At 33.6% G+C, this 12,775-nt stretch overlaps 1 protein-coding gene across 1 annotated transcript; it reads left to right on the top strand.

The window, feature by feature from the left end:
* The first annotated feature begins 2,031 nt into the window (after nt 1-2,031).
* On the top strand, nt 2,032-12,533 carry LOC111713725 (tropomodulin-3). Its single transcript, XM_023488662.1, has 14 exons — nt 2,032-2,122; nt 3,979-4,073; nt 4,415-4,459; nt 5,032-5,082; nt 5,202-5,278; nt 5,702-5,736; nt 6,139-6,189; nt 6,982-7,023; nt 7,425-7,499; nt 8,143-8,225; nt 8,632-8,679; nt 9,571-9,630; nt 10,017-10,106; nt 12,201-12,533. Exons 1-14 carry the CDS (start codon nt 2,063-2,065, stop codon nt 12,481-12,483), a joined length of 1,095 nt encoding a protein of 364 aa, XP_023344430.1. The 5' UTR covers nt 2,032-2,062; the 3' UTR covers nt 12,484-12,533.
* The last annotated feature ends 242 nt before the right edge of the window (nt 12,534-12,775 follow it).

Genomic DNA, 12,775 nt, shown 5'->3' with positions numbered 1-12,775 from the left:
GAGGATGTAATTTTATGAGTTGTAATTTAACTCTATTTCTATCTACAGAAATATCGAGGATGTAATTTTATGAGTTGTAATTTAACTCTATTTCTATCTACAGAAATATCGAGGATGTAATTTTATGAGTTGTAATTTAACTCTATTTCTATCTACAGAAATATCGAGGATGTAATTTTATGAGTTGTAATTTAACTCTATTTCTATCTACAGAAATATCGAGGATGTAATTTTATGAGTTGTAATTTAACTCTATTTCTATCTACAGAAATATCGAGGATGTAATTTTATGAGTTGTAATTTAACTCTATTTCTATCTACAGAAATATCGAGGATGTAATTTTATGAGTTGTAATTTAACTCTATTTCTATCTACAGAAATATCGAGGATGTAATTTTATGAGTTGTAATTTTTTCCCCTTTTCTTTTTGAGGACACTCCCTTTTTTAGAGTTTGCTGGAACATATTAGCGGAAAATAAAATATAAATATTTTTTTTCTTCAATATTTTTAAACATAAATATACATTTACATTGTACAGTAATCTCTCATATATAGAACTAACTACCCCAAAGCCAACAAACTCAATACTAATGAACATTTTTAACTTAAATGTGAATCTGTCATGTTAAAACAGTAAATATATACAGAGGTAACCAGAAAACTCTGAAATAGGATGACGACTTTATAGCAATAAGTGTATTTTATGTTGTTACAAGGAAAAACGTTTTACCAGACACTTATTAAAATCACTAATTATGTGAAATGGCCCTGTTTACACTGCACAGTGCACAATTGCTGTGTCCCATGTACATTGGACTATTCAAAGTCATAACTTGAGTCTAAGAGTCGTCATCTCATTTTAGATTTTTCTGGTCATCTCTGAAAGCATACGAATAGGATATTAGATAACAGCAATGAAATGAGTATAAAAGTAAATGTCTGAAGTGTGAGTGCATATAACTCTCTATATATTTACGTAAATGTGTGTACTTTGCCCGGCCCGGCTGCTGTAGCCAGGTAGGTGGCCGGGGAATAGCTGGGCTAGGATCCCTTAAAAGGACTTTTCTGAGCTTAGTTTGCATTTTACAGGCAAGGATGTGTGTAAACACTATACGGCCGGTATCTGAATTTTATGAATTTAAGACACGTCTCAAATCCTCTAAAAACCGGTTTTAATTGACCGCCGGCTTAAATCTTGAAAAATTTAATAAAAACTTTAGTGGAACCAACCATATTTGAGCCGCGGCTTAGATTTAAACCGCAGCTTAAATTCTTTAAATTTGGCCGCCTCGGTTTATATATGTACCAATGTGTTTACAGGGAATATTTTGTAATATTTAGTCAACTTTTTAACGTTTTATTAAAATCCCAACGGTACTTCATCTTTCTATTTGATTATCTTTAACTGTGGTTTCTCTGTAAAAGTGACTTGCACAAACAATTCAAAAATAAAACACTGTTTTAGAAAGATAAAACGATAATATTTTTCTCATAGTTACTCAGAAAGATATTTAAAGGGCGCCGCAGTAAATCTTGAAACAATGAAGATCATTTGAAATTACGTCTGCAGTACCTTTAAATGTAAAATACGGTGGTAAGCGATTATATCACTACAATGAAGACGACATTCTTAATTAAGTATAAATGTGAACAAGCTTTTTTTCGAATAACAAGTTTGCATGTAATCAAAGAGAAGCTTTTTTAAATGATAAATTTTCTTGATTTCTGGGTTTTTGTGGATTCATGCTGTTTAACAGCGTAATTTAAATCAAAATTGAATTCGAAAGTTGTCTTCATTGTATTGGTATAAATGCCTACCACTAAATGCGACTGCAATAAATTATCATACGAGTATACTGGCAAAATAAGGATATTTTTTTTAAATTTTAAACATTTTTAACGTGCAATATTTTGAAAGATAAAAATTAGATACACATATTTTTCAGTATTTATACGTTAAAAAATAGAAACATTTTAAAGTTAATTTTGCAACATTATAAATCATTAAAAACTGCCATTTTTCAGAAAATACTAGAAATATCATCATATAGAGGAAAAACATGTCTCGTACGGTTGCCTTTGGTAGAGATGTGCTAGGGGCACCAGATGTTGATATAGAGGTATTAGGATCATATATGCAAAAAACCCACACACACACTCACACACATGTCCAGTTTTTCATTCAGTCTAATATCCATCCTGATATCCTGATAGCTGATTNGGGCAACCAACCTGGAGATTCAAGGATTCTTTCTTTAAAATCAAATGCTCTCAGCTTTGTCTGGTATTGGAGGCTTTAGGAGCTGCCAAGGACGGATATCAGAACAATATGAAAATCTTGTATATTGTTCTGATATCCTTCCTTGCAGTCAGCTCCTAAAGCCTCCAATACCAGACAAAGCTGAGAGAAAACCATCCTCTACAATATCCTGATATCCTGATATCTGATATCCTGATATCCTGATATCCTGATATCCTGATATCCTAATATCCTNTCCTGATATCTGATATCCGGATATATGATATTGTAGACGATGGGTTTTCTCTGTAAATCAAAACTAGTAATCCTCGAAATAATGATATAAAATACGGGAGAGGAACGATGAACCTAAGAAAATCCAGTAGTTCTCCAACCTGCATCGGATCAACATGTTCTCCTGCATAGTAGTTTATTACCTACAAATATATTGGTTCTTACTCTCTAAATTGGTGAACCCGAATAAGAACAATGGCTGAGGTTCTAGTGGACAATATTCAATCAATAGATCTTAAACTACCACAGTTCTGGGCCGATGGAGCTAAAATTTGGTTCGCACAAGCCGAATCCTAGTTATTAATATTACCAGTGAACTAACCAAATATAGGCACGGAGATACACAGGAAGCAGACCGAGATCTGTTCAAACGTATTCCGTTTGAAGAAAGAGTAAGGCAAGAACATGTTGGCGGCCTACACCCGTTCTTCAAACGGAATACGTTAGAACAGATCTCGGTCTGCTTCCCGTGTATCTCCGTCCCTGCTGTCATCCAAACCTAAACAGTTCAGTCGGAGCAAATCTCCGGCTAGATCTAAAACCCCATCTAGGATTGGAGTTCCAGAGGTTTACAAGAGTAATCAGACCGGAGTAGACAGATTTATTCCTAACCGCAGTAAAACGGACATGGAGTTTGCATCTCACAGCCTTCCATGTCGGTTGTACTGCGGTTAGGAATAAATCCTCCACCCATCTCTGCTGGGGTACTTAAAAACCAGGATATGCTGGGGTGGGGGGTCTATTTGTATCCTGATATCCTGATATCCTGATATCCTGATATCTTATATCCTGATATCTTATATACTGAGTTTACGTTATCTTTATTTGTCCAATTATTTATTGGAAAAATAATAATGCGAAATATGACAGTAGCAAGACTAATTGAAAGTCGTCTTTAATATTAAAAAAAATGTGTGGCATTCTAATTTTAGTTAATAATTCGAAAGTTAATAATCACAAAATACCCTTAAAATCTTGACATTTCCAATATGTGGTCTGCCTAATCATAAATGTTGAAGTAGGTTGACGACTGAATGTCACAAATAAATTCAAAGTTCTTTCAAGTCGTCTTGCTACTGTCATATTTCGTGGGACACCCTGTACCTAGTATACCTCGTGGGACACCCTGTACCTAGTATACCTCGTGGGACACCCTGTACCAAGTATACCTCGTATTCTTCTGAGGAATCATTCGGTTAATCTTGAAACTACAGAATGAGACTTCAGAGACGACTGTACAGAATTAATTCCATTCTTTTTCTTGAGTTTCTGGCTCCCTGCAGATGTACATCTGTTTTCGCTCTTTGTCAAATCATTTAATTTATCATTAACAGATATTTGTTAAGGCAATAGCCCAAGTTTAACTACACAGATCGTTAGATTTAAAGAGCTTTAGGTCGTCATTGAACTCTCGTCCTTTGTGGGGTACCCTGTAATATTCAGGACCTACTTGCCTGCCTCTCCCCCTCCGAGGTTCAAGCTTTATTGGACGAGCTGGCCAGTGATCCAGACGATAAACATGTTCCAGCCAGTGTCAGGTATATGAGGGAGGGACACCACGGCCGCTATGAGCCTCCTCACTTGTCACACAGCACCGTGAGTCTTAATTTAAATGTTACAACAAAAGAAACTAAATTTCACTTAGGATTATTTTAAAATGTCGTTCTTTCTGCGTTAGAAATGTTTTATGTTTTATTATAAAATCCGTACTTTAAAATAGTATAAAAGACGCTCGGTACAGTAGAAAAATGTGGAAGGCTCATTACGTTTAGGGTGTCTCTCCCTTAATTTATCTTAGTCAATCTGAATGCAAAAACTAGTAAAAAGTGAAAAAAAGAATTGGAAAAAAATCTTGTGAAATGTTCAACTTTTTGTTTAGAACTTCCTACAGATGCGAGAAGAACCCTACGGGAGATCTAGACAGGGAGATAAATAAATATCTAATATTTAACCCCATATTCTAGAAATATAGATGCTAAGAAGGGGTTTAGAGGGACTGCAAGCGTAAATTCATGACTGACCCTCTAACCAAAGATGGCAATGCCCCATTTTCAAATTCTTTCCGGTGAACTGCCGCACCGGTTCAAACCTTGAACCACCGATTCAAAGTTCAAGATTTATGAAGATTTGAATCGGTGACTCTTGATTTGAACCGGCGGTAGGTAGTCAGTGACCTCGCCAATTCATCTTGCACCTTTGACTTCAAAACTATGATTTCTTCTAGATTATTAGAGTTTAAGGCAAGCAATCTATGTCCGCATTTTATGAATTTAAGCAAAGTCTCATATCCCCTAAAACCGGTTTCAATTGAGAGCCGACTTAAACCTTGAAAAATTGAAAACAAGTTTTAAGTTCCAGTCATATTTGAGCCCCAGATTAAATTTAAGCATGGCTTAAATCTAAGCCGCGGCTTAAATTCTTTAAACTCAGCCTCAGATTAATTACCTATCTTTTGATCCAGGTAAAACTATATCATTTATTTTCAAATTGTTGAAGAGGGTCCCTGATTACATACATCAAAGGGGAGGCTGTAAAACATCCAGATAAGTAAGTTTTTTGTTTGTTTATTGTATCAAATTCTGATTCGCAATTTTTTCCCCAAATTTTCCCAAATTCGGATAAATTTCCTACTCTCATATAATATTTAAAACTTTTAATTGTTTTAGAGAAGAAGAAGTAAAGTTTGAGCTTGGGTTTAAACGAGGAAAAGTTTATGAGCCAAAGTATACTCAAGAGGAATTGGGTGAATATTTTTTATAAAAAATCTATTATTAAGTTCGAACATTCTTCTTTATCGGGATTTGTACTTTTTCGAGTTTATTAGAGAACAAAATTTTACTAATTTCATAAAGTTTTATTTAATTTTCTCAACTTATTTAAAAGTATGCCGTTAAAGATACTTAATCGCCCTGTTGTAAGGCAATAATGTACGTTAAATTTTGAATTTTATAGCAGGTCGATAAAGGTACTTTATCGCCCTTCAACGGGAAGTTGGTGTGATAAATTCCCTCAAAATTAAATTTTTTATTTGAGAAATAACTTGCCTCGGAAAACTAATATTAACAAAACAAAATATATGCTTTCTTTTGCGTACTGAGTGGAAATCATATTCTATGTAGTATGTAAATCAAGTTCAAAGGATTTTATATTTTTTTATTAATTTTAGATTTGATGAAGAGAGAAGCAGATATTGCTGAAAAGGTATATACTTTTACTTAAATATTTAAATCTTTGATGAAAGTGGGTCTAAATAAAGATTTATTTTAAAGAGCAAATCTATTGAAATCATGACAATTCCTTTCCTATCTGTGCAATGTTTGGTAGCATTCAGTGATTCCCATAAAACTATGGAATACAACGAGTATATTTGTAAATTGTCTTATACAAGACAATTGTAGGACAAGACAATTGTAGGACAAGATAATTGTAGGACAAGACAATTATGTATTTTTTTCACGACTTCAATTCCCTTAAAAAGTGGATTTTCAAGTTAATGCAGTAAAATTTTTGATTCTAATTATACATAAAACACACTTAAAGATTGCTCTAAAGTTGTTTTTCTATTCCACGGACTTATTGAGATCACCGTATGAATAATTTCAGGTTAGGTTGGATGAGGATGAGGAGATGGCTCTATCCTCTGCTTCCCTTGAGGAATAATAAAGACATATCTTTTTACTATATTGTAAAATAGAATAAGCAAACACATGTTTATTGTAAAAACACAAACTTGTTAAATATGTTATAAATCTGCACGCACCTTTGCCCCTTTAGTAAAATTAAATTTAACCTATACGAAGCATAAAGTCTGACCGCGTCAACCTTGTTGCACCGGCTAGTACTATCCATAGAGCTAGGTACAGTACAAACTGGGACCGGAAAGGTTGACCCGGCTCAGAAATTCAAATGTACTACGGCTGCCCGTGTCTGTGAAGTAGATGTGAAGAAAGATGGAGAAGTATGAGAACAGCAAAGGAAATGAGTCTTGGCCACAAACTCTGATTTAATAATCTCTACATCTTTTGAACTTAATGACCTCTATCTGATGTTCTTGTTTCGAGAAATTGACATTAAAACTGTGTCAAAATTATACCAAAACCTTTATATACAGGTTTTTATTAATGTTTTTGTATTAAACAAATCATATTCAACAAATGAGCAACCAATCTGAAAACGATTATATCCCACAGGAGCCTGAGAATCTCAAATTTGCTCCTGTTATAATTTTTTTTTATTTTGCATTTTTAATAGACATAATTGATTATATTAGTACATATAAAGTCCGTATAGTCCATATTACATCACCAGAATTACAGCCAATGATGTAAATTTTCAACGACAGCTTACTGCCCAGAAAATATACTGTTTATTTTAAACTATTTAATTTTAAAATTTCTAGTATAAGATTAATAAAAAGCATATCTTATTGTATTTATTAAACTCTAGGATATAATGAATCTAGCTGATATACTGAATACAAATCCACAGGAAAAACCATCAGCAAAATCACTCCTTGCAAATATATTTGCTCGCAATATGAGTGCTGGTAACTCAGCTTCTAGAAAAGTAATACTAACTGACTGCTCTTTTAATTGTTCACAAATATTTCAATATTTTCAAAGATAAATTACAGTGAGTATAAAAAACTCTGGAATTAAACTCAAGTAGTGACTTTAAATAGCACAATTAACATAAAACACAGCAATTGTGCAGTGCACACAGATCCATTAAACTTAATTAATTACTTGTAAAACTATTTGCTTTGTAACAACATCAAATAAACTTAAGTTGATATAATGTCGTTTTCCTTTTCCATAGTTTTCTGGCTCTTATGTAGCTTTTGTTTTGATTTTCACAAACAATAAGATCACCCTGGTGGTAAAATTTAGAACTTCATTAGAGAAGCATACTCCGACCCATTGCCGTTCTTTCCTCCAGAACCACCAAACCAAACCAACCCGAAGGTAGCCATTTTAAAAATACATTTTACCGTCTTTTGACCAACATGACCAATGATTCCCCTACCAGAGGGAGGTATTGCTACTTAACGTCCCTTGGGGCAGTAAGGTAAAATAACCACCCGTTCTGCGAAGTTTTTGAGAAAAAATCGCACATTTTCATCTCAAAATACAATAAAAAGTGTTTACAACTTACTCAACAAAACATCATGGTAACCCTTGGTAAAGTAAATTCCCTTTACTTCCCTGTAAAGTAGTGTAAATAATTAAAATAAAAGTTCATGTAACTTCTAAAAGAGCAATAATTGAAAAAAGTGTGAATTATGGGTTAGAGAGCGTACACATATTTTTGAAAAAACACTCTCCTCTAAAACCTGATATTTCTTCGGTCAGTGTACTGCTGATCACTGCAGTACACACCAATACTAAAATTGAGAAAATTGATGAAAAAACTGTTTAACCTTGGAGAATTTTTATCAAATCTAAAAATAAACATCCAAAATTTTCTTGCCCTGATCTTCAAACATGGTTTATTCCACTTGAAGTTGAATTTAGTGTTCGAGATTTGAGCCGGCGCTCAATTCGAACCGTTTTTTGGCGATTCAGCGACGCAGTTTAAATTCTTTAAATTATACCTCTGAATTTTTAGATTACTGACTTTGCTGTGTCTACTCTTTGCCTTGCTCTGGAGCAAAACTCGGCGTTAAAATCGCTAAATCTTGAATCCAACAGGTCAATGATAAATTAATATGAAATGATTTAAAGAGGAATTAAGAATTTTGAGCTGCTTTTCTGGCTTTTGAAGTAAATTTTCTCTTAAAATTGTAAACAGTACTTAAATTATAGATTTATGGAAAAAATATTTTGAATTAGTTAGATATATATTCCGATGTTTATAATTTAAAAACTGATTATTTTCAATTGTGGGTTCTCTAGAAAAGTGACCTGCGCATTTCTGCTACAGGAAAACATACGGAATTATTACAAATATATAAAAACAGCAATATCTTCAAATTGATCGGATAACAGGTTTCAAGGTCTCAATAATTAATTAAATTTTGTTTTTTGAATCCTTTTTTTATTATTACATATTTTGAAATAAATTACTCTCGTTTTAAAATTTATGTTTTATTTTTAGAATATCTCCGGACACTGTTGCTGCTTTGTTTGAATCTCTTGCATCAAGGTACATCAACCCAAGGCACTAATGCAAGGAAAATTATTTCAGAGGTGTACGCATTTTTTGTACTGCAGGGTACTGTCTTTGGGCGGAAAAGTAAACACAAGACGGATGTTACAGCCTGACATGGAATCCATTTTCACAAAAATAATCTATGAAATATTCTGGTCATAGGAAACTATTATGTGAATTATCAAAATTAAATGCTTTAATCCTCCTCGGATACTAGACGAACACTGATGCATTTATTCTTGTTTACAAATGCCGCCCAGAGAGAACTGGTTTCAATATGTACACAGGGTATTGGCGACCGCAATTAACTTTCCTTGCATTTTCCTTTTGACACCTCCATATTTTATACCATATTTTATACCATATTTTATACCATAGATTCTATAAAATTTTGAATGATGAAGTGATGAAGATTAAGTATCCGATGTCATCTTTTTTTGTAGTCTACCTTGTGTATAGCTTGGTTCGTTTTTAAGCCGTTAACGCTTTTTTGGACTTTTAAAAGGGCCCAATAAATATTAAATATTTCATTACCTTACACAATGCCAAACTCTAGCCTGCGAGAAGATATTTATATGGAAAAAATAACTATATCAATTCGTTTTGAGAAATACATATTGAGTCTGGACCAATGTTAAATTAACGTTTGTGATGGCTTTTCATGCTGGGTTATCCGGATACAAACATTGATATATATGCTCCAGTTTCTTAGTCGTGCTCCCATGGATCAACTAATTTTTATCCTTATGCTCTACTGCAGCACACGTTGGAAAATTAATTGGACCTATGGTTAAACCAGGTACCTATACCTATCATAGCACGACTAAGAAAATGAGCTATAATTGAGATCCCGGTCATTTCTTAATTCATTCTTTAATACTCCAGGAAGAATGGTATTCTTGAAGTTAGGATAAGTGGTCAGCAACAACAAAAAATGGGATTCAGGTATCGTTCCATCCATCTGCGCATGTATTCATCTGTTCAAGGGTGTTCAACGCAAGTGGATTTTACTTGCGCGCAATTGCGAGCCCTTAAACTGCGATTTCCGGGACTGGTAAAAAATGTACATTACTAATTTTAAGATTTGCATGCAGAATTATTACTAGGTTTTTTGATTATTACGTGCGTATTTTGACGTTAAAGCTCGGAGATAATCTATCACGATATGGGACGCTCTGTATGTGTACGATACCATTATAAATTGTCCCTTTCACCTTCTAAAAAACTTTCTCCAAATAAATTTTGGTGACAATAAACAATTTTTTGGATGCATTTTAAAGCCCATTTCTAATTTTTTTTACCTTAAAGCTATGACAGATATGCATGTTCAGGGTTGAGAGTAAGATAGCGAATGCTGTGCAGTTGAACCCCAGGTTGCTCAGAATTGGAATCGATTTTCAGTTCCCAGAAGTAATTAACAGGTAACAAATTTTAAAATAATAAATTAAAGAAGAAAACAATAATTATTGATATATTGTTTGTTTATATCCAGTGAACGTCAAAGGAACCCGATCTGGCCTGCAATATTTTTGTAGGATCCTGATAGTTTTATGGCCGGTTGAACTTACAAAAGAATTGCTTCTAAATATTATTTTTCTTTAAATTATGTGAGACATCTTTCAATGTTGTGGCTTTAAAATGTACGTGGCTACTCACAAGGAATAAGACTGCAAAGACGACTTGAAACTTTAAAGATGTGACGATCCCAAGCTTATATTAATATTTCGTACAATCGTCTCTGAATTCTCATCCTTTGTGAGTAATGATGTACTAAGAAGACATAGATAAGAAAAGAGCGGGAAAAAAGAGGGAAATAATGAAAAAAAAATTTAAGTGACTATGAATGTAATTTCAAGTAACGTGAATAAATACAATTTATTCACTTTGCCATTGATAGAGTGACATGTTAGATATTGATGTTTCCGTTTTACAGAACTGACAATTTTCAATTGAGGTTTTAATACAAAAGTGACTTGCGAATTTCTTGCTTCAGAAACAATGAATTATCAAAATTAAACACGACGTTATCTTTCATAATGTAGATAAAATCGAGGTTTCAAGGTTACTAATGTGAATGGAACATGTCCCTCTCTAAATGCAGGGTCCCTTAATATCTCCCCGCGAGTCCCAAAATATCTCCCCGCGAGTCCCAAAATATCTCCCCGCTCTAGATTTGTTTGATATATTTTTATTTACAAATCTGCGGTACTGGATGTCTGTATAGATTTATTTGTTTAGTTCATTTCAAATCTAAATAAACATTACCCACTGGGCTCGAAAAGAAAGCTGCTGAACGAATTTTAAAACGACTATTTGATAAACATTTTTTTGACAAATTTAATTTTTTTTTGAAAAGATATAGATATGTGTGAATTTCAAACCGTGGTGAAATTTCTGAACAAAGCTCTAACAAAACAGTAACATCACTTCACAATAAAAAATACATTTTTTAAATTTTTGAATAAATTTTATTTTCTCCTTTTCGTTCAGAAGCTTGCTACACATATCTAAGCTTACCTAGTAAAAAAAACGCTGTAAACATAAATTAATCTAAATATTTCCAATGCTCGTGAGAAAATAATCCTCCTGGATACTTCATGAAAACACCTTGAATGTGAAGGTCAGGAAAGGATTGAAATTTATATTTTTGTTTTCACCGGACTTCACACATTAAATCACACAAATACAGGGTGTCCCATGAAACATGACAATAGAGAGACGACTTGAAAGTCGTCTTTGATATTTAAAATAATTTGCGGCATTTAATTGTCAACTTACTTTAGAAGAAAATTCTTGAAGCAATAGTTACAAAATAATAATCCAAATAAATTCAAATCTAGACGAAATTCTTAATATCTACGTTAATATTGGAAGCATAAAAATGGTAGACCACATATTGGAAACATCTGAGTCCGAATTTAATGAATTTGAGCCGCGTCTTAAATCCACCAAAACCGGTTTTAATTGAGCGCCGGGTTAAATCTTGAAACATTGAATACAATTTTAAGTGGAACCCCCATATTTGAGCCGCGTCTCAAATTCAAGCCGTACATGTTAAAGTAAGTTGAAAAATGGATGCCACAAATTATTATATTTTATATTTTCATACATTGTATTCAACTTTTTGAAGCTGCGAACATCTATTTTTGTGCAGACCTATGATGAAGCATAACAGCCGTCATAAATTTTAAGACGACATTTCATGCGCTCTTCCTATGTATTCTAATGTGTAAAATTGGCTGTATGTCTATACACGACTCTGTGGCCGAAAATGATCACATTCTGACGGTAAATCGATCATGGATTTGTCATTTTACTCTTTAAAAACAGAAGCTTGAAACACTTTCTTCCGCTTTGAAAGTTTTCTTACTCAGAGTCTCAGGGTATACTTCGGTATAGGTAAAACCTAAGGTAAAACCCTGTCTCAATAGTTAATAAGTAATTTTCAATACTTTTTAGATCCCTGAGTTTATAGTAACGAATGTAACGAAATAAATTGTATATATATTTTCTAGGGTGTCCAAGCATCTAATATCCAACATGGACAAGTTACGAATCCAGAGACAGGTCAAGGAAGAAAAATCGGAAATAAACTGGACACCATGCAGAACTATTGATCAGACAAATATCCAGGAACAAGAACAGGAACTGGGGCAGGAACAAGAGCAAAATCAGGGAGAGGAACAGGAGCAAGAGAAAGACCAGGAACAGGAGCAGAAACACGATCAGGAACTGGAGGATGAACAGAAACAGGAATCGGAGAAAGAGCAGGAAGAAGAGGAACAGGAGGAAAGTTAAATCATTTTGCATGCATGAGAAACTAAAACTAAATATATGGTTGTCATAAAGTTCATTACTTAATGTGAGAGAAAATGTAAACGGGACCACTACCCAGTACCGAGGCCGGGGAGGAAGGCCAGCCACAACAATTTCTCGTCAGAGCCACATTCTCCTCATTTTCTCGTCCAAGCCACCTCGGAATCCTAGTCCTTAGATTATTATGTGTTTTAAAGTCACCAATTCTCGTAAATAAGACTATATTTCTTTTTTTGCATATACTTCTCTCAGAGTCAAAATTTAACAATCTCTA

Source organism: Eurytemora carolleeae, unplaced genomic scaffold (genome assembly GCF_000591075.1).
Source record: "Eurytemora carolleeae unplaced genomic scaffold, Eaff_2.0 scaffold782, whole genome shotgun sequence".
In the NCBI taxonomy this organism is placed as follows: domain Eukaryota; kingdom Metazoa; phylum Arthropoda; class Copepoda; order Calanoida; family Temoridae; genus Eurytemora; species Eurytemora carolleeae.
This window is presented reverse-complemented; position numbering and strand designations above follow the sequence as displayed.